This window comes from Panulirus ornatus, chromosome 7, assembly GCF_036320965.1.
Source record: "Panulirus ornatus isolate Po-2019 chromosome 7, ASM3632096v1, whole genome shotgun sequence".
Lineage (NCBI taxonomy): Eukaryota > Metazoa > Arthropoda > Malacostraca > Decapoda > Palinuridae > Panulirus > Panulirus ornatus.
In genome coordinates, this window is record NC_092230.1 from 29,195,583 (window position 1) to 29,218,398 (window position 22,816).

The 22,816-nt window shown below is 38.2% G+C and overlaps 1 protein-coding gene across 3 annotated transcripts in view; it reads left to right on the plus strand.

The window, feature by feature from the left end:
- The first annotated feature begins 583 nt into the window (after positions 1–583).
- The window catches only part of LOC139749479 (PITH domain-containing protein GA19395), a 28,836-nt gene continuing 6,603 nt past the window's right edge, over positions 584–22,816 (plus strand). Inside the window, exons 1-5 of one of the 3 annotated variants that reach the window (XM_071663386.1) lie at positions 584–690; positions 5,530–5,745; positions 8,176–8,219; positions 15,683–15,760; positions 20,320–20,424. In XM_071663386.1, the coding sequence (XP_071519487.1) occupies positions 5,539–5,745; positions 8,176–8,219; positions 15,683–15,760; positions 20,320–20,424 (434 nt within the window). In that variant the 5' untranslated portion in view covers positions 584–690; positions 5,530–5,538. Of the gene's footprint in view, positions 691–5,515; positions 5,746–8,175; positions 8,220–15,682; positions 15,761–20,319; positions 20,425–22,816 lie in introns of all 3 variants that reach the window. The other 2 variants (XM_071663387.1, XM_071663388.1) reach the window with 2 other exon arrangements.

The following is a 22,816-nucleotide window of genomic DNA, read 5'->3' on the forward strand; positions in this document are numbered from 1 at the left end:
GATGAATACTTCTTTATAAGCAGAAATAATGTATATTTATTCTTCGACGTCATATATGATGATGATACCCTAATCATTGGATATTAATTGCAATTATTTCCGGTGATTCACGTATATTTTGGATATTAGCTATCAGATGCGATTATTTCAGTGTTTTTACTTGTCATTAAAAATTTTCGTATTGTATTCCAAATCAAACATTTAACCTGATTTTGTAAATTTTGGATCGTTTTTTATGACGCTGGAGCAGGTGGCATGGCAGACTGTCAGGTGATACTGACCTATCAGAGGCGTTAAAAAAAAGGTTATTGCGATAAGCTTTTTTTAACGCAGTTTGTGCCCTATTTTTCTACTCCATTTCAACATTTCATCTGATTTCTGCTCGTTTAAATCTGCTTGAAACATTAGAGGAGACGAAGGTAAGTATCATGGAGTCTTAATTTTGGACTATCAAAGGCGTTGCCAATGATGTTAGAACTTAACAGAAACATTTGGCGATTTTCAAAATTTACTTTTTGTAATGTAGCCTGTTATAATATTTTGCCTCCTTTTTTGTACACATTTATATTATCATTTGTGACGTAGGAGGAAACAGAGTAGCGTGTCAGATTGTCAAGCTGTGGGAGTGGCATCGGTGAGTAAGCGACCAAACATTAGAACTCGTGCCGTCGAGGAGACTTCTCAATTCCCGTAAGTGACTCATCATAAATGAACGAGTAAACTGTTGTGCTGATGTTATTAGCACGGTACAGACGTTACAGACCATCCTGTTGATGTAGAGGAAATGTCAGTATATATGCAAACACCTGACATGAAGTAACATGCATATTACCTTACTTGGAAAGGAGACTCCCTGATACAGTTTCGTACCTTTTTGTGCATTTTTTTGTTTAACTGGGAAAGTCATTGATTATTAATCACTGCCAGTTGTTTTTATATGTTTAAAACTAGGTACAAATGGAGCATTTAGTTTGCAGACGTTTGTCAACAGAGGACATTATAAAAGATTTTGTTTACATTCTGAACCGAGTAAATTGCTCTTATTAGCAAAGTTCTAGTAAGTAGTTAGTGACTGTAATGTTTTACTTTAAGAGAACAACAAAAACACCTTTTATATACATTTTATTTCTTTGGGAATGTTAGTATTCCTGAAAGTTTACAGATGAAGTATCAAGAACATGGGATTGAGGCACATTCCAGGCATCATCCAATCTCTCACGGAAGAAGTGTGTCCTAACATTAAAATGTGACCAGCTTCATAAATATTTTGACATTATGTCCTGTGATGTATGCCTCTCTTCCTGTCTGAAACAATGTTGTTTTGCTAGATGATTTAGCAAGGTAGATCTGCCACTGAAGTAAGTTTGAATGTTGAATGATCTTTGTTTTGAAATGGTATTGTGTATGCATAGAGAATGGGATAAGAATGTGATGGAGGGCATTATTTTATAGGAAAACGTTTATAGTGGCTCTTTTTTAGGTATTAAGTGATTGTTTTGTAGTACTTAAAAAGGATATGATAACAGTTGCGAAGTCAGAATTTGATTATATATTTAGTAGAATAATACTGATGAGGATTTTGTTTATCTGGAAAAATGTAAGGTAGGTATAAAGTTTGTTGATATGTTTGTGGAATATCAACAGAATGTATTTAATCTCACAAAGATAAAGTATCAGCAAAATCTGTCAAAATTCACATAGTAACCAAAATTATTCAAATAATATACCAACATAGCCTTTGTCTACTTTTAGGGATAACAGGCTGCTTGCTGTGTTGTCTGTTAGGTATACAAAGCCATTAGTGTGGTCCCTCCAGTGCTTAACTACCTTTTCATGGTAGGGAAATTTCTTGGATTGTGACAACTATTTTTGTCTTTTGTACTGGTCATGAATGAAATGTCAGATATGATGGTGTAAATGGCAAGGATATTTTTTCATCTGTCAGAATTTTAACATTGGAAAAATAGGAAAAGAAATGATTGTCTAAAGCTCATTCATCATTGAAGACACTTGCAAGCCATTAGTGGTTATCATATCACCCTGAGAGATATGGGTCATTTTCATGATGGAAGTGCTGCAGTACTGAAGGTTGCCTCAGGATCCTGGAATGGCAACCACAATGGTGATGACTCCTGGCATTCTCTCTGATTTTTCCATAACCATCATGAACTGGAAGATGTTTTTTTTCATTAATGCTCTCAGTCTGAATAGGTGGTTTTTCAAAGCTTTGCTCACTTGGGTGTTTGCACAAGATAGGATATGGGCTGATTCTCTGAATTGTTTGCCTTACTGATTACATTGATAGAAATGAGGTGATAGTGTAAGAGCCGGAGATTACTTGCTATCGTCAGGAATGTTACAGAATGATGAATATCAAGGAAACAAAAATACTTGTTCAGAACTAGTTGGTTGAGAGCTAAGGTAGTGAGAATGAGTTCTTGGTTGATGATGGAAGATTTATTCCGGTCTAATGCTGTATCATCTAAGCATGATCCTAAACTTTGATAATAATTATGGGCTATACCAGTGAAAGTTTATCTGCAAGTTCAGTAAGTAAAAGGTTTGAAGAGTTTGGGATGAAAATGTTTACCCAACTTTAAGAAAAAGAACATAGATATACAACCTTTCCAGTTGCACTGGATGAGAGTAATTGTCTGATAAAGCAGAGCTGCTTGTTTTGTTTGTGGCATGAATGAAAATTATTTGAAATAACTGAAGGGTTAGCAGTGCTTAAGAGCTTAGAAGCTGCAACTATTGATAAAATTGATATTTTGAAAGAGTCTGAAACAAATCTGGAGCTACAAGTTATTGGTTGCAGTTAAAGAGCTTAACCACAGATAATGTGAACAACTTGGTATTAGTAATGAACTTAGTACATACATTATCAAAGAAGTGGAAAATCAAGAGAACAGAATAACCAGTACTACTTCACAGCATCATTCTCCAGCAGTCTCCATGGGGAAAAGTAATGCATTTGGCCTCTGTCATAAACGCACATTTCCACTTTGATAAAGATGTTCCTGAACTCTTCCTGCACTAGGTTATACTGTGAATGGAATCTCTTTTTTTGGCAAGGCTATCTCATTGGAGTAAAACTGTCAAAGAACTCTTCCTGAAGGAGCCCATCCTTAACCATGGCAGTGTTTGTAGCACAACATTGAAAGTGCTAGAACCCATGGAGGAGGGGTCCTAGGAGTTATATAACAATGAGGAATAACTGCCTTCCTAGGTGATGATCTCTGTGTGGAAAGAGTTGTTATCTAGGAAGGCAGAAATGAGCATATATGAAGGTATAGGAATCCCAGCATTCATAGATTGATGTGAAGCACGGGCTATACATGAGGATGTGCGGAGGAGAGTGGTTGCTTTGGAAAATAGGTGTTTGAGGACATATGTGGTGTGAAGTGGTTTGATGGAGTAAGTGATAAAGCAGTAAGAGATAGGTGTGGTGATAAAAAAGAGTGTGGTTGAGATTGCTGAAGAGGATGTGTTGAAGTGGTTTGGGCATATGGAGAGAATGAGTGAGGAAAGGATGACAGAGAGGATATACATACATATGTGTCTGAAGTGGAGGGACAAGAAGGGGGACAACCAAATTGAAGATGCAAGATAGGTAATAAAAATTTTGAGTAATCAGGGTCTGAACATGCAAGAGGTTGAAAGGTGTTCATGGGACACAGTGAATTTGAACAGTGTGGTATACCTTGGTTTACTGTCAGTGGACTGAAACCAGGGTATATGAAGTGGCCGGTAAACCATGTAAAGGTCTGTGAAACTAGGTTGTGGATAGGGAGCTGTGGTTTTGATGCGTTACACATGACAACAAGAGAATGAATGTAGGTGAATATGGCCTTTCCTTGACTGTTCCTGGCTCTACCTTGCTAATGCGGGAAATTACAATCACGTATGAAAGAAAAGAAAGGATGAACATATTTTAAGATATAGGTTGAATCACTGTCAGTTCCAAAATAATCTTGCCATGGTTGAAGTAGGATATGGTGATGTTTTGCTAGAAAAGTCAAAACCAGTACTAGTGCTCTCTAATCTTGCTTGTTTGTGGGATATATCTGTTTTTACAGATATTTGACTGGGCATTTCAGTTATTTTAATGGTAAGCTACAAGGAAAGGGGAAACTTACGTACAACCTGTTTCATAACATAGCCATTTAAAACTAAACTGCAATTTTAAATATGTCTGTTAAGAGTGGATAATCTTTCACACTTTTCCTGCTGCAGAATCTTGCAAGTGTCTTGACAGTTTCTTCCACAAGAACTCTGCTGATGCTATTGAATCATTACTTGAACAATGTTACAGTATTTGTTGCATTACAGAGTCATTTGAAATGAATTTGAAAGATGTTGGTGAATGGATTCTGCATTACAGAGTCATTTGAAATGAATTTGAAAGATGTTGGTGAATGGATTCAGCTTGAGTACATAGCTTCACATGCAAATGATATGATGAGACATGAACATAAAGGTGATATTGATCATTTTTATTCCTGTTTGCCAGAAAGTGCTTACCCAAATATGACAGCCTTTGCCCAAGAGCCGCTTCAATTTTTGGCTGCACTTAATTTTGTAAGCAACAAATTTCATGCATAAAGCTTATAGAATTGATGGGGCACTCAAGGTTGACAGGCAGACAATTGCAAGATACGCTTAAAATAAGTGTATTGAATACAAATCTCAATCTAGAAACTGTCTTTGAGGCCCCTAAGAAACACTCATCATTCTGTTTTTATACTATATATATTAATGAAAGATAGATGTTACCAGACTTTGCTTGCATGTAGTTGCAATGTGAGTGAAAATTCACCTTTGATGAGGCTTCACCACTGGGAGTACAATCTCGTCAGTGAGCTTCTCACACCATAGGAATCCTTATTTTCTTGCTAACTGGATGTAGCTTTGGCTGCAGGAGCCTTGTAAAATAGGTACTGAGTAATACCAGGACTCTTTCTTAGGAAAAAGTCTTGTGATGATTATATATGAAATTAGGTATATAATAAGAGAAAAATTTCTGGAAACTAGCCTTCCAAACTGGGAGGTGATGAGGATTGGACACATCTTTACCATTAGATTTAGGGACTACATGTTCATTTCCTCTTGTTTGTTTGTTTGCTTTTTATTTCAAACTTCAAAATGAATTTTTGAAAATGGACTGGTGAAAATTTTCTTTTGGTCCACTCATTGGTTTTAGATTTTGTATATACCCCTCTTTATGAAAAAACTGGGTACCCCTTCAGTAGAGTGTCTGTGTAACAGTCTGATAAAATGAAGGTGAATGATGGGTACCTTGAATGGAAAACTGATGAAGAGCTTTACCTCCATCTTGCATTGATTAATTGATGACTGTTTTATTATGCTTCAAACTTTTTCTCTAACAACCTGAGTGGTATATAAATTGAATAAACTTGGATTTAGCATTAATATAGTTCTGATGTGTATGACAAGAGTATGTGCTCAGTATGAATTTAACATTTCCAATACCAAAGACAATGACTGGTACTAGTTAGTATATTACAGATTAAAACAATGTCAGGCTGTGGAGGTCATGGTCATGATCATTCGGGGCATGGATCCTGTGGTGACGGTCATGAACATCCCCCTGCTGAATTAGGGGTGGCATATAGCCTCTACACTCGCATAGACACCGACAATGTAGAATGCCTAAATGAAGCTGTTGAAGGTTCGGGGAAAACTGTGTTTAAAGCTTGGGAAGATAGACTTTCGAGAGAAAAGGTGAGTAATTATCTGTTATACAGAAGATTGATTATAACTTTGACTTCATAAAGAATTTGTATCCTAGATTAGGATAAGAAAAAAAGATATGATACCATAAGGTGATTTGAAGAAGTATGAATGAGATTGTAAGCCATATGTATACTGTAATTGATTCCATTATGCACATTTGTAATTTTGTCACCATATTCCTTGCTCTAATGATTTGGCATTGGACTGGTTTGGTTAGAGCATAGCAGTTTTATAACTTTCAGTGTTCAAGGAAGTATTTATGTATGTGTTATGTCCATTCTTCTTGTCTTCTAGTTATGTGGACATCTAACTCAGTTACATTTGTACACTGGGGAACATTTTAATAAGGAGGTATGAGTGGAACGAGAACTCAAGACTGTTAGCCTAATAGTTAGTTGCTCCAGTTACTTGGCTACTGTGGCACACTAAAAGAAAAGAAAATATTGCAAATAGATAAATTTTGGAAAGAATGTATATTGATAATGAGCAGAGTGAAGGCATCAAAGAGGATAGGTTGCAAGCACTTTGATGATCACAGACTGCCCATGGCAGAATATGCACTTTTAATGGTTGTATAATGAGCAGAGTGAAGGCAACAAAGAGGATGGATTGCAAGCACCTTGATAATCACAAACTGCCCATGGCAGGATATGCATCTTTAATGTATGTTGATAAGGCAGATGCTGTCATAATATTTTATTTTATTGATTAGAAAATGTGCAGAGATCTTTGACAGCCCTTTTTGACACTGATGAAAATTTAAACAAATGAGATTGACTGAAATAACTGAGGCTATAGTCTTCAGAGTGCAGATTAGAAATTTATATCATGATTTATATTTGAAAAATAGTGGGAGGCATAGTTCTCCTTTCCACATGAAAATAGTTCATCAAATTGGAAGATACAGTAAGTTAGAGCAAGAGAAAACTGTGAACATATAGGACCCAAAATTATTTGACTTATTGCTTACAACCATTTTAGAGATACTGACCATTCAGTTCAGAAATCAAAAAAGCCTTGTATGAATATGTATGCCTTTGGGCCATGGTGTCCAACAACCAGACTGAGCAAAGGAACGACGCATCATCTTGGTCCAAGAGCAAGATTAAGGGCAGAAGAACTGACACTATAGTAAGTTATATGTGTGCAAATGAAGCTGTGAGGGTAGAATAAAAGAGTTCCTTTTTCTTTGTGTATTTTAAAGATTGAAAATTGTAACTGAAATGAGAAATAACTACCACTTGTGTTGGCCAAGCAAACAGTTATTTTGTGTGATAATATTTCTTCATTAAAAACAATTAGTAGGTCAGTTTACTTTGTTTTTTAATTTATAGTGTGATTCTTTTTCTCATATGAATACATTTCTTCTTTCCCTTTTGAAAACATGAGCCCAAACAGTAATATCCCCAAGGTGCAAAATGCATTGGGTAATGAATGATGTAGGGGATTGGCCAGGATGTGATAGCTACCTACACCACTTTGCCAGTGGCAGCATAGGCTTGAATGGATTTTTGTACAGTTGTTGGGTCTCTGTTAATATGCTTTTTTTACTTTTGATAGTGACCAACATGACTGGCAAAACAGAACCCAGTTTAGGCCATTTCAAGTGACAGAAAAAAGGAAAAGGAAGAGAGATTAGGAATTAATCAGGGCACTGCAGGTGTTGGTAAACTTGTCTTTTAAAGGAGGAAAGGTTATGTTTAGGGGAAAGACAGAAGAAGGAAGAGAATTCCACAGCATAGTGTTTAAGAGAAGAAGGATTTATTGCTACAGCCAGTCTTCAAGTGGCCAGACTCCACATAGATATTGTGGGAAGCAGCAGCCAGTAGAGTGCCACAGGTCCAATATGGGATTCGGGACACATGCAGATAACTCACAGAACATTAGCCAGAATACATTCTATAGAATTGAGAGAGTAGAGCAGTATTGCAATGTACAGAAAGGGAAGGTTGAAGAGAGGTTATGCTAGGAGAATTAATGAACGGTTTTTGATTCCACTGTAGTTAACAGAAAGGTGGAAGATGACCTACCCCAGATGTATGAGGTGGCCTCATCAATACTATGCTGGTCATAAAGGGTGATAGGTGGGTACAGCATATTCAGGAGTAAAATGGTGTGTTAACCCCACTGTGAGTAAGTGCTCTCTCTCTGATGCTCAGAGAGCTCTGCCTCTGGTAGAGAGCTGATTTTTTAGCCTTCACACCCTACTTTTTCTTTATGTATTGATACTGATTTATTATTCATGTACTTGAAAATTTGATTTTAATGAATGTAATTTACTTGTACTGGTACTTTAATAATACAACTTTTGTCATTTTTCAACATGAATATTTATTTGTATGTATTATTGTATTTGTGATATTAGGATATTGTTGTAGAAAGCTTAACTTTACAAATATTTTCATTGCATATTTACAGTATGTGGAGAGTGATGCTGATGAAGAGCTTCTCTTTAATATACCGTAAGTTCTTAAGTTTGGGAGGTAAGGGAGGATTATAATCCCGAATGACAAATGTAACTTTTATTAAGCAACTATTGGAACGGTAAATATCAACACTGCATTGATTTAGTTTTCAGGAACACATGTGAGATTTGGTATTGAACTGGTTTCATTTTTCAGGTTTGTTTATGGATATGGTTGATTTATCTTGGTGACAAAGCAGATGGAAAACTATCAAAACAGTAGCTGTTACTTTAGTAAGATGTGATGATATCCTCTCTGTTGTGTTCCTGCCTTCATCTTTTAATGTATATGTGTAGCAGAACTAGTGAACTTTGTCCCTCAAGCCATTAAACTTAAACTCCACAAGTATTTGTCATTGATAACAGTACATGTGCTTTTGTCTTAAGTGCATCTTAACATTTATAGCAATATTAACCTTTTGTCAAGGGCATTCCCTGAGGACAGACCTTAGGTTAGTTTAGTTATACAGTATAAATGGCAATCAAGTCGAAAAATTTATTTTTCTTCCATACTTGATAGGTTTCCCATGTTTGAGGTAGTGCCAGGAACATATGAAGAACGACCACATCTGCTCAAATTCATTCTCTAGCTGTCATGTGTTATACACTGAAACCACAGCTCCTTCTCCACAAGTAGGCCCCACAGACCTTTCCATGGTATAACTTGGATGCGTCACATTCCCTGGTTCAGTCCATTGACAGCACACTGACCCTAGTATACCACATTCTTCCAATTCACTTTATCCTATGCACTCCTTTCACCCTCTTGTATGCTTAGGCCTTGATCGCTCAAAATCAATTTCTTATAATCCTTCCATCTCCAGCTTGATCTATCCTCTTCTCCTTGTTCCCTCAACTTTGACAAATATATCCTCATTGTCAACCTTTCTTAACTCATTTTTTCCATGTCCAATCCATTTCAACACACCCTATTCTACTCTCTCAGCCACACTCTTTTTATTAACACTCATCTCTCTTACACTTTCGTTAGTTACTCGATCAAACCACCTCACAGCTTATATTGTCTTCAAACATATCATTTCCAGCATGTCCACCTTCCTCTGCACAACCTTGTCTATAGCACATGCCTCGCAACCATATGATATTGTTGTACCTACTGTTCCTTCAAACATACCCATTTTCCCCTCTCAGATGGTGATTACTCTTTCCACACATTCTTAATGGCTCCCGGAAGCTTGTCACCCCCCACCCTGACTCATTTCTGCTTCCATGGTTCCATTTGCTGCTAAGTCTACTCCCAGATATCTTAAGCACTTCACTTCCAAATTTTCTTCATTCCTTACATCCTTATTAGATTATCCCTCTACCCTGCTGAACCTAATAACCTTGCTCTTATTCACATTTCCTCCCAACTTTATCTTTTTGCACACTTTTCCAAACTCAGTTATCAACTTCTGTAGTTTCTCACTTGAATCAGCCACCAGTGCTGTATCATAAAGGCAGACAGTATGAGTTATGTACATGTGTATATATGTATATCTCTGTGTGTATATATATATGTGTACATTGAGATGTATAGGTATGTATATTTGCATGTGTTGACATGTATGTATATACACATGTATGTGGGTGGGTTGGGCCATTCTTTCGTCTGTTTCCTTGTGCTACCTCGCTAACGCGGGAGACAGCGACAAAGCAAAATAAATAAAGCAAATAAATAATATATATATATATATATATATATATATATATATATATATATATATATCCTCCCCTCTCGTTTTTTTTTTTTTTTTTTCCAAAAGAAGGAACAGAGAATTGGGCCAGGTGAGGGTATTCCCTCAAAGGCCCAGTCCTCTGTTCTTAACGCTACCTCGCTAATGCGGGAAATGGCGAATAGTTTGAAAGAAAGAAAGAAAGATATATATATATATATATATATATATATATATATATATATATATATATATATATATATATATTGCTTTGAAGAATGTATGTGAGAAATACTTAGAAAAGCAAATGGATTTGTATGTAGCATTTATGGATCTGGAGAAGGCATATGACAGAGTTGATAGAGATGCTGTGTGGAAGGTATTAAGAATATATGGTGTGGGAGGCAAGTTGTTAGAAGCAGTGAAAAGTTTTTATCGAGGATGTAAGGCATGTGTACGTGTAGGAAGAGAGGAAAGTGATTGGTTCTCAGTGAATGTAGGTTTGCGGCAGGGGTGTGTGATGTCTCCATGGTTGTTTAATTTGTTTATGGATGGGGTTGTTAGGGAGGTGAATGCAAGAGTTTTGGAAAGAGGGGCAAGTATGAAGTCCGTTGGGGATGAGAGAGCTTGGGAAGTGAGTCAGTTGTTGTTCGCTGATGGTACAGCGCTGTTGGCTGATTCATGTGAGAAACTGCAGAAGCTGGTGACTGAGTTTGGTAAAGTGTGTGAAAGAAGAAAGTTAAGAGTAAATGTGAATAAGAGCAAGGTAATTAGGTACAGTAGGGTTGAGGGTCAAGTCAATTGGGAGGTAAGTTTGAATGGAGAAAAACTGGAGGAAGTAAAGTGTTTTAGATTTCTAGGAGTGGATCTGGCAGCGGATGGAACCATGGAAGCGGAAGTGGATCATAGGGTGGGGGAGGGGGCGAAAATCCTGGGAGCCTTGAAGAATGTGTGGAAGTCGAGAACATTATCTCGGAAAGCAAAAATGGGTATGTTTGAAGGAATAGTGGTTCCAACAATGTTGTATGGTTGCGAGGCGTGGGCTATGGATAGAGTTGTGCGCAGGAGGATGGATGTGCTGGTAATGAGATGTTTGAGGACAATGTGTGGTGTGAGGTGGTTTGATCGAGTAAGTAACGTAAGGGTAAGAGAGATGTGTGGAAATAAAAAGAGCGTGGTTGAGAGAGCAGAAGAGGGTGTTTTGAAATGGTTTGGGCACATGGAGAGAATGAGTGAGGAAAGATTGACCAAGAGGATATATGTGTCGGAGGTGGAGGGAACGAGGAGAAGTGGGAGACCAAATTGGAGGTGGAAAGATGGAGTGAAAAAGATTTTGTGTGATCGGGGCCTGAACATGCAGGAGGGTGAAAGGAGGGCAAGGAATAGAGTGAATTGGATCGATGTGGTATACCGGGGTTGACGTGCTGTCAGTGGATTGAATCAGGGCATGTGAAGCGTCTGGGGTAAACCATGGAAAGCTGTGTAGGTATGTATATTTGCGTGTGTGGACATATGTATATACATGTGTATGGGGGTGGGTTGGGCCATTTCTTTCGTCTGTTTCCTTGCGCTACCTCGCAAACGCGGGAGACAGCGACAAAAAAAAAAAAATATACATATATATATATATATATATATATATATTTATTTTTTTATTATACTTTGTCGCTGTCTCCCGCGTTTGCGAGGTGTGTGTGTGTGTGTGTGTGAGTGTGTGTGTGTGTGTGTGTGTGCCAGGGCAACCATTCCACCAAATTGAGATATATTCTACAATTTCATGGCTAAGTTTTGGGTACGAATATGGGTAGTGGTGGGGAGTAGGGCACATAGATGCTATATGCTTGCACAGGAAATGTTCTTGCATACCCATCAGGCATGAGAGAGTGGAAGGACAATATGCAGTGTGCTTAGATGTTGTCGCAGCCAAAATAGCCTAATTTCACTTTTAGGTTCTAGACATCTGTTTAGATATTATTGATAAATTGTGTGTCTATATTGTACTGAATGTAATTGAATAATAGGTAAATGATAGTCATTTCAATAATGTGTAAGTAGAAAAAATATCAAAAAGCTTGTGGCTGTACTGCCTGCTGTTGTCTATAACATTGATGGCACAGCTGCTTGTTTGTGGATTTTATATGACTGATTTATATTTGTTTTGTCGTTCATTCTGTGAGGATAAAAATGATTTTTATACTACTTGCAAGTAATGCATGTCATACAAGTGTGGGCTGTAAATATTATTGGGTGGTTAGAGGGATTAAGTAGCTTACTGGTACCCCATTCTATGATGCTGTTTAGGTTTGACACAAGAGAAGTATTTTTAGTGTGAGAAGTGAATCGAGTATTAGTGTGAGGAGGAGCGAAAAAGTAATTTGAAGTATGCAGAGTAGAATAATATGATAATAGTGAATAGGTTTATAGGATGAAGAAAGGTCATTTATGATGAGAAGAAAGGGGTTAGACCATAAGACAGAATTCTGGGGAACACCACTTTTGATAGGGTAAGAGGGAACTCATTTCATTTCAGATTACTATGATGGAATGACTGGAAATAAAGCTGTGTATTAGAGGACATTTTATGTCCTCTAATACACATGCGCTACCTCGCAAACGCGGGAGACAGCGACAAAGTATAATAAAAAAATAGAAAATAAAATTAGAGGACATATAGAAGCAGAAAATCCTTAGAAAGGAAGTTTATAAACAAGGACTTGTGCCACACTCTGCTGGATGCTTTAGAGACGTTGAGGGCCTCACCTAGATTTACCAAAACCCATGAGAAAGGAGGGCTATGTAGGAAAGATCACTGGTGGATCTTGCATCATGAAAATCATATTGTTGATCAGAAAGAAGGGAATAAGATTCTAAGTGATGAAGGAAGTAATTAACAAGGATTTCCTAGACTTTGGGATAGCAAAAGTGAGTGATGGAATGATAATTAGATTAGTTATAAAGGTTTTCTTTCTTAGCTTTGAGATGAACCAAGGCATGCTTTCAAGAAGAAGGGAAAGTTTGGATTTTTAAACAGACAAGTTAGGAAAGCAAGGATTGGATCATGCCTATACAAAGTGATGTGCACCATCTGATCCATGAAATAAATAATTTCCATCTCTAGCTTGGATAAAACTCAGATCTTATGCAAGGAAAATATAGGAAAGGACATAGGTTGAGTAGGAGTGGAAGGACAATATGCGGATTCACCTAGAATTGAATTGGAGGTAAATTAGGTGCTGCAAAGGGTGACATTATCTGTTAGTGAGTTAGCTACAGATTGATCAGGTCATAAAAGAGATGGAAAGACAGAGTTATTGAAATTGCATGAGATTTGTTTGGTTACAAGTCAAAGAGCTATATAAATCAAATTTGCATGTTTTATCTTTATGGAGGTATGTATGACTAAAAAGGACAGCTTTGCTTTGATTCAGAGCAGACTTGAAGATGGAATGAGCTTTAAGAGAAAGAGAAAGTTTTCAGGTCCAATATATGTTGGCCCTATTTTGATGAGCATTAGGTCAAGACAGGATAAAAGGTTTAGTAAAAGGGATGTGGGATCACATTCCAGCCAAGATGACTGCCACTTTGCAATCAGCACTACTGGAGGTATCCTGGCTAGTAAAGCAGTACTGACCTTAAGGAAAGTGAGTTTAAAAGCTATGCAAGAAAGATCAATGAATTCTTAAAAAGCTAAGGCTGAAGTTTTGAGAAGGCACTAGGGTTAGATGCAACCAGTTAGAAATGATGGAAATAAGATTGGGATATAATCCAAAGGAAGAAGAAATGTTGCATGCATGATGAGAGGGTCTGATGTAAAAGAGAGATATGGTATTGGATGTGTGTGTATTGTGATGAGGAAGTCATGCTAGGCATTTATTTGGTTATTCTGGACCCATAAAAAGGGAAAAGGGAAGGGACTTCACTAGAATCATCTTGAGTAAAACAAAACCGTTCTCTAGGGTGTACTTTACATTGAAATCCCTTGCAAAGAGGTTTTCAGCAATTTGATATGAAGAGAGCAAAACCTAATGGCAAGACGTCAGACATACAAAGATTATTGAATAGTTTGAGGGAAAATATGCAAGTCATAAAAGTAAAGTTTTAAAGGGTAAAAAGTTCAAAACCAAATGGCTTTGAAGTTGGGAAACTTAAACCTGTAAAATGAATATTTGTTGTGTTTTTGTTATGGTAGGGACAATCACCACCCTTTTCCCAGAAATGATAAAAATCATAGTTACAAATTTCATGATGAAATTGGGAGGCAGCTATGGATTGCAGTTTCACCAGGAAGATCAAGTAAGGAAAGAGACAGGTGGATTTCAACAGATGTAGATAAAAAGTGCCAGGTCTGGGAACAGTGTTGGTAGAGGTGGGATGGGTCCAAGTTGCTTGACATCAGTCAAGGAACACTTCAACTGGCAACTCCCCTTGACTGTTGGTACCATTTTGATTTAACACCAGGCAGACATCATTTCTCTGCACTTTCCTGTATTTGATTTTAAAATATTTGGAGATATAGAATACAGAGCAGTGTAAGTGATGTTAAGAGTTATATATGAGACATTTCTCTTATGGGTAAATGTATCGTAGCCTTAGAGAATTTAGGGTTGTTGCAGCAATCCAATCGGTGTGTTGTAAAAGGCATCAGGTTTAAAATAATGAATCAGAATCCACACAGTAATGTAAAGTAGATGAAAGTTTGTGCAGAGAAAGAGATATGTAAGCAGGTTCAGTCATTTGCTCCATATCTTTAAGAAGAAAGAAATGTCTATGAATTCAGAAAACTGGGAGTATTTCATTTAGTTGAAGCTGGTCAGTTGAGATCTGATCATTGATTTTACAGATAATAATTTTTCTGTCTACAAAAGTGTTTCTGAAGTATTCCAACAAATTTCTGGTTATTATTTTTGCAGATGAACCAGCCATTTTGAAGTGAAGAAAATATTTAGAGTTTGAACACATTCATTAATTTTTATATATGTAATAGCACAAAAGGGAGACTGATGATGTCCACCTTCCATTAGCTGAGATATGTTTACAAGTTCAAAAACTGGGTACTTTTCGAAGCTCGTTTGTGTAGAGAATGAAAATTATTTATCAGAGGAGAGGCTTTTTTGTACTTTGTCAAGATTTTTGTATTTGATGAGCAGTTTATGAGGTGCACTGTACTTAGTGCCTATTGCCTCCTCTACAGCTTTCAAGTTGATTGACTAACAGGTCTGTGTGCTGGAGTGATGGAAGATGTGATGTTACCATGTAGGTCTTAGAGTGATAATACCTTATGGAGCCTTAGAATCTTTTATGCTAGGGTTCATAGATACTTGAAGAATGTTAAAGGTACATTGACCTTTGTCTAGTGGTGCATCATGTTCTTGGTGCAAGAAGCAGTTTTTTTATTTCCTGTCTGAACATCCATACTCTTCAGAACAAATACCTTTCATTCGTTAAAAATGTTCTTCAGTCTTTTCTATGATAAAATCATCCCGAAAGGCTTTAGGTTTCCATCTTTAAACTGTACTAGTGAGCTTATTTTTGTTTAAAGATGATTGTTTTATGTAACTCACATTCTGATTACAAATCCTATAGCTTGCTTTGTAAATCTATTTTATCAGTTTGTTGGCTAAAATGTAATGAACATGAATTACTCCTCTCATAGTATGCCAAGAGCTTATTACAATCATCCCAGGATCTTATGTGTTTCATCATATCAAAAGAAATAGTATGAACAGATAATTTTGATGAATATTTACAGTTCTGACAGATACTTAATAGGCCATATCTTTTTCAGATTCACTGATAACATCAAGTTAAAAGGCATCATTATAATTGGAGGTGAAAATGGGTTTCACCCCAGCAAGATGAGAATGTAAGAAACTTTTTTGTGTTTATGAATGTTTTTGAATAGCATTGAAATTAGTTATAGATAAATTAGCTTTTGGAAACTTCTTAAATTAACTATTCTTATGTTTCCTCAGCATGACTAATTCCTACCAGTCATCTGATATCTTGGTTGACCAGCTTGGCTAGAGTCGGTTAATATCAGTTTCAGATTGATACAAAGCAGATGTACAATTGTCAGTTGAATATTTAAAAAGTGAAACAAGCAATTGAAGCTTACATTCATATATATGTGGTGCATGTTTGTGTGTGTGTATACTTTGAAAGACTAATGGCTGTTCCTGGGTTTTGATAAAACTATCTTGTGAAAGGCAAGCATTCCAGGACATGCTTCCTCACATGATATGAACAGTTGGTATCTTTGAACAGTGCTGTCCATATGTCACTGAATATCCATAGATGAAGTACAAACATTTTTGAGGTTGAAATTACTACTTATATATACTACTTATATATTACTACATATATACATATGGTGAGAACCAATTGACAGTTATTAGTGTTAATGGAGTTAGGTAGCCTACATGAAAACTCTCTTTGGCTTCACTGTAACATCATTTACTGACTTTCACCATAGAAAATGTGTGTGTATGTGTATGTATATATATATGTATATTATCCCTGGGGATAGGGGTGAAAGAATACTTCCCACGTATTCCTCGCGTGTCGTAGAAAGCGACTAGAGGGGACGGGAGCGGGGGGCCAGAAATCCTCCCCTCCTTGTATTAACTTTCTAAAATGGGAAACAGAAGAAGGAGTCACGCGGGGAGTGCTCATCCTCCTCGAAGGCTCAGAGTGGGGTGCCTAAATGTGTGTGGATGTAACCAAGATGTGAAAAAAGGAGAGATAGATAGTATGTTTGAGGAAAGGAACCTGGATGTTCTGGCTCTGAGTGAAACGAAGCTCAGGGGTAAAGGGGAAGAGTGGTTTGGGAATGTCTGGGGAGTAAAGTCAGGGGTTAGTGAGAGGACAAGAGCAAGGGAAGGAGTAGCAATACTCCTGAAACAGGAGTTGTGGGAGTATGTGATAGAATGTAAGAAAGTAAATTCTTGATTAATATGGGTAAAACTGAAAGTTGATGGAGAGAGGTAGGTGATTATTGGTGCATATGCACCTGGGCATGAGAAGAAAGATCATGAGAGGCAAGTGTTTTGGGAGCAGCTGAATGAGTGTGTTAGTGGTTTTGATGCATGAGACCGGGTTATAGTGATGGGTGATTTGAATGCAAAGGTGAGTAATGTGGCAGTTGAGGGAATAATTGGTATACATGGGGTGTTCAGTGTTGTAAATGGAAATGGTGAAGAGCTTGTAGATTTATGTGCTGAAAAAGGACTGATGATTGGGAATACCTGGTTTAAAAAGTGAGATATACATAAGTATACTTATGTAAGTAGGAGAGATGGCCAGAGAGCGTTATTGGATTACGTGTTAATTGACAGGCGTGCGAAAGAGAGACTTTTGGATGTTAATGTGCTGAGAGGTGCAACTGGAGGGATGTCTGATCATTATCTTGTGGAGGCTAAGGTGAAGATTTGTATGGGTTTTCAGAAAAGAAGAGTGAATGTTGGGGTGAAGAGGGTGGTGAGAGTAAGTGAGCTTGGGAAGGAGACCTGTGTGAGGAAGTACCAGGAGAGACTGAGTACAGAATGGAAAAAGGTGAGAACAATGGAAGTAAGGGGGGTGGGGGAGGAATGGGATGTATTTAGGGAATCAGTGATGGATTGCGCAAAAGATGCTTGTGGCATGAGAAGAGTGGGAGGTGGGTTGATTAGAAAGGGTAGTGAGTGGTGGGATGAAGAAGTAAGAGTATTAGTGAAAGAGAAGAGAGAGGCATTTGGACGATTTTTGCAGGGAAAAAATGCAATTGAGTGGGAGATGTATAAAAGAAAGAGACAGGAGGTCAAGAGAAAGGTGCAAGAGGTGAAAAAAAGGGCAAATGAGAGTTGGGGTGAGAGAGTGTCATTAAATTTTAGAGAGAATAAAAAGATGTTCTGGAAGGAGGTAAATAAAGTGCGTAAGACAAGGGAGCAAATGGGAACTTCAGTGAAGGGCGCAAATGGGGAGGTGATAACAAGTAGTGGTGATGTGAGAAGGAGATGGAGTGAGTATTTTGAAGGTTTGTTGAATGTGTTTGATGATAGAGTGGCAGATATAGGGTGTTTTGGTCGAGGTGGTGTGCAAAGTGAGAGGGTTAGGGAAAATGATTTGGTAAACAGAGAAGAGGTAGTGAAAGCTTTACGGAAGATGAAAGCCGGCAAGGCAGCAGGTTTGGATGGTATTGCAGTGGAATTTATTAAAAAAGGGGGTGACTGTATTGTTGACTGGTTGGTAAGGTTATTTAATGTATGTATGACTCATGGTGAGGTGCCTGAGGATTGGCGGAATGCGTGCATAGTGCCATTGTACAAAGGCAAAGGGGATAAGAGTGAGTGCTCAAATTACAGAGGTATAAGTTTGTTGAGTATTCCTGGTAAATTATATGGGAGGGTATTGATTGAGAGGGTGAAGGCATGTACAGAGCATCAGATTGGGGAAGAGCAGTGTGGTTTCAGAAGTGGTAGAGGATGTGTGGATCAGGTGTTTACTTTGAAGAATGTATGTGAGAAATACTTAGAAAAGCAAATGGATTTGTATGTAGCATTTATGGATCTGGAGAAGGCATATGATAGAGTTGATAGAGATGCTCTGTGGAAGGTATTAAGAATATATGGTGTGGGAGGAAAGTTGTTAGAAGCAGTGAAAAGTTTTTATCGAGGATGTAAGGCATGTGTACGTGTAGGAAGAGAGGAAAGTGATTGGTTCTCAGTGAATGTAGGTTTGCTGGCAGGGGTGTGTGATGTCTCCATGGTTGTTTAATTTGTTTATGGATGGGGTTGTTAGGGAGGTAAATGCAAGAGTTTTGGAAAGAGGGGCAAGTATGAAGTCTGTTGGGGGTGAGAGAGCTTGGGAAGTGAGTCAGTTGTTGTTCGCTGATGATACAGCGCTGGTGGCTGATTCATGTGAGAAACTGCAGAAGCTGGTGACTGAGTTTGGTAAAGTGTGTGGAAGAAGAAAGTTAAGAGTAAATGTGAATAAGAGCAAGGTTATTAGGTACAGTAGGGTTGAGGGTCAAGTCAATTGGGAGGTGAGTTTGAATGGAGAAAAACTGGAGGAAGTGAAGTGTTTTAGATATCTGGGAGTGGATCTGGCAGCGGATGGAACCATGGAAGCGGAAGTGGATCATAGGGTGGGGGAGGGGGCGAAAATTCTGGGGGCCTTGAAGAATGTGTGGAAGTCGAGAACATTATCTCGGAAAGCAAAAATGGGTATGTTTGAAGGAATAGTGGTTCCAACAATGTTGTATGGTTGCGAGGCGTGGGCTATGGATAGAGTTGTGCGCAGGAGGATGGATGTGCTGGAAATGAGATGTTTGAGGACAATGTGTGGTGTGAGGTGGTTTGATCGAGTAAGTAACGTAAGGGTAAGAGAGATGTGTGGAAATAAAAAGAGCGTGGTTGAGAGAGCAGAAGAGGGTGTTTTGAAGTGGTTTGGGCACATGGAGAGAATGAGTGAGGAAAGATTGACCAAGAGGATATATGTGTCGGAGGTGGAGGGAACGAGGAGAAGAGGGAGACCAAATTAGAGGTGGAAAGATGGAGTGAAAAAGATTTTGTGTGATCGGGGCCTGAACATGCAGGAGGGTGAAAGGAGGGCAAGGAATAGAGTGAATTGGAGCGATGTGGTATACCGGGGTTGACGTGCTGTCAGTGGATTGAATCAAGGCATGTGAAGCGTCTGGGGTAAACCATGGAAAGCTGTGTAGGTATGTATATTTGCGTGTGTGGACGTATGTATATACATGTGTATGGGGGTGGGTTGGGCCATTTCTTTCGTCTGTTTCCTTGCGCTACCTCGCAAACGCGGGAGACAGCGACAAAGTATAATAAAAAAAATAATAAAATTAACATACAAGTTTTGAATTGATGATTTATGTGTGTCTGTGTGTGGGGAGTGCAGGGCAATTAAGGAGTAAGTGCTCGATGTCTTTGTTGCTATAGTTGGAACATGGGCACAAAGGGTATTTCAATAAGTTGAAAAAGTGTTTTTAGTATTGTAGGGATATTGTGCATAACCATGGTGTTCCCAGACGCTGCTTGCTAGTGGTTACATGGTTGCGTTGTGAATGAAAAGTCACCTTCAAAGTACAATCTTGTCGAAGAAGTTCTACCTCAGAAGGAATCCATCCTTTCCCTGCTACTGACTCTAGTTCAGGCCTGAAGCTGTGGTACCCGTGGAGAATGGGCCCTTAGAATTGTGATAATATTGAAGTTTATTACATTGCTCCAGGATCCCTTCTCAGTGGGTTTCTGCATCTTCTGTGGTGTGCAACAATCATTAACAAGGAGAGATTTTCTTTCACTAGATTGTACTCCAATACTGAAGGTGAATTTTCACCCTAATTATAAGCCCTACCTTGGCACATGGTTATGGTTGATATGAAATATAAAGATAAGTGACCTTTATAAAAGAATATTAATTATGTTTCAGATTCAAGAACAGAGCCCATATGACATTTGATGATGTGAGTATAACAGCAGACCAAGAATTTGAGTTACAACCTGATCCAACTGGGACTTTAGAATATACTACCAAGTAAGTGGGCAGTACATTGTGGAAAATTATATTATGATGTATATATTTTCATTTTATCAACTGTTTAAATCTGTCCCTACTATTAATGTTTTTTTTTCTGTAGTCATAAAAGAATGACACATATAGAAAAAACAGTATTACCCAAACATTACGTTTGTGTGCTATGACCACACTATCAAGTATTGAGAACTCAACAGCAACATTACAGATAGTCCAAGAGACTATGTATGCTGGACTTGCTATCTCAAGTAAACCATGTACTGCTTACTTAGAATGAGAAAATAAGTGGAAAAATCGGGCTTTCTTCCAAAACTCTGTAAAGGGAGATGGGAAGTTGAAGAAATCTTGAAAAGGTAGAGAAGACTTAAATGAAATTGAAATAGAATATATCATACCCTTTGTGGTGCTATTTTAGAAATGTGGCAAAAAGGAAAACATAATTTGAGGAAACTAAAGTTCTTTTTATATAAACATGTTCAGTAGTGTTTCTTGTAGTGGACAGCATGTCTTTTATGTAAAGCACCTTCACTTGAGTGTGAGTCTTTTATTCTCCATTTCATATCAATCCCTCATTAATTGTAAACTCCAGAACATTGCTTAGATATATGTAAATGGTGATTTTTTATTTAAAATTTTTCATCTGTTTGTGTACATGCTACTGTAAAATGGGATGTTGTTTACCGTTATGCACTTTAAAAGAGAGTAAAGATGTTTCCAAATGTTGCTGCATTATTATGTTATAGTTTAGATTAAGCCCCTAGAAATCAAACCTTGGAACTTCATGGTTCCAATGCCCATCCATCTATCTGCATGACTGCCATAACTTTACCAGAATGCCTGCCATTCCCTGTATTCAGAGGGTAGACACATTTTAGTTGGAGTATGAATTTGAGTGAAGAGAAACTGGAGGAATTGGATTGTTTTAGGTAATAGGGAATAAATGGCAGCAGATGGAATGACGAAAGCTGCAGTGAGCCATAAAGTGGGTGATGGGGCAAAGGTGCATTGAGGAGTGTGTGGAGAGAAATTTCATTGTCTTTGAGGGTAAAGATGGGTGTATTGTATGGTATAGTAGTTCCAGTAATGTTGTATAGATGTGGCTTGTGGGCCATAGATATAGAATGTACAGTAGAGGATGGATGTGTTGGAAATGAAATGGGGACAATATGTGATATGAGGCAAATTGATCAAGTTAGAAGTGACTGGGTAAGAGAGAGATGTAGTAGGTAGAAAATATGTTCAAGAGAGCTGAAAAGAATGTGTTGAAATGGTTTGGGCATAGGAAGAGGTTGAGTGAGGAGAGCTATCTAGGAAGGTATTCATGCTAGATTTGAAAGGGACAAGGGAAAGGGGAAACTGAATTGGAGAAAGAAGGTGGGAGTGAAAGATGCTTATTTTGATCAGTACCAGCGCTGGTGGCTGATTCATGTGAGAAACTGCAGAAGCTGGTGACTGAGTTTGGTAAAGTGTGTGGAAGAAGAAAGTTAAGAGTAAATGTGAATAAGAGCAAGGTTATTAGGTACAGTAGGGGTGAGGGTCAAGTCAATTGGGAGGTGAGTTTGAATGGAGAAAAACTGGAGGAAGTGAAGTGTTTTAGATATCTGGGAGTGGATCTGTCAGCGGATGGAACCATGGAAGCGGAAGTGGATCATAGGGTGGGGGAGGGGGCGAAAATTTTGGGAGCCTTGAAAAATGTGTGGAAGTCGAGAACATTATCTCGGAAAGCAAAAATGGGTATGTTTGAAGGAATAGTGGTTCCAACAATGTTGTATGGTTGCGAGGCGTGGGCTATGGATAGAGATGTGCGCAGGAGGATGGATGTGCTGGAAATGAGATGTCTGAGGAAAATGTGTGGTGTGAGGTGGTTTGATCGAGTAAGTAACGTAAGGGTGAGAGAGATGTGTGGAAATAAAAAGAGCGTGGTTGAGAGAGCAGAAGAGGGTGTTTTGAAATGGTTTGGGCACATGGAGAGAATGAGTGAGGAAAGATTGACCAAGAGGATATATGTGTCGGAGGTGGAGGGAACGAGGAGAAGAGGGAGACCAAATTGGAGGTGGAAAGATGGAGTGAAAAAGATTTTGTGTGATCGGGGCCTAAACATGCAGGAGGGTGAAAGGAGGGCAAGGAATAGAGTGAATTGGAGCGATGTGGTATACAGGGGTTGACGTGCTGTCAGTGGATTGAATCAAGGCATGTGAGGCGTCTGGGGTAAACCATGGAAAGCTGTGTAGGTATGTATATTTGCGTGTGTGGACGTATGTATGTACATGTGTATGGGGGGGGGGGGCCATTTCTTTCGTCTGTTTCCTTGCACTACCTCGCAAACGCGGGAGACAGCGAGAAAGTATAAAAAAAAAAAAAAAAAAAAAAAACCTGAATGTGAAGGAAGGTA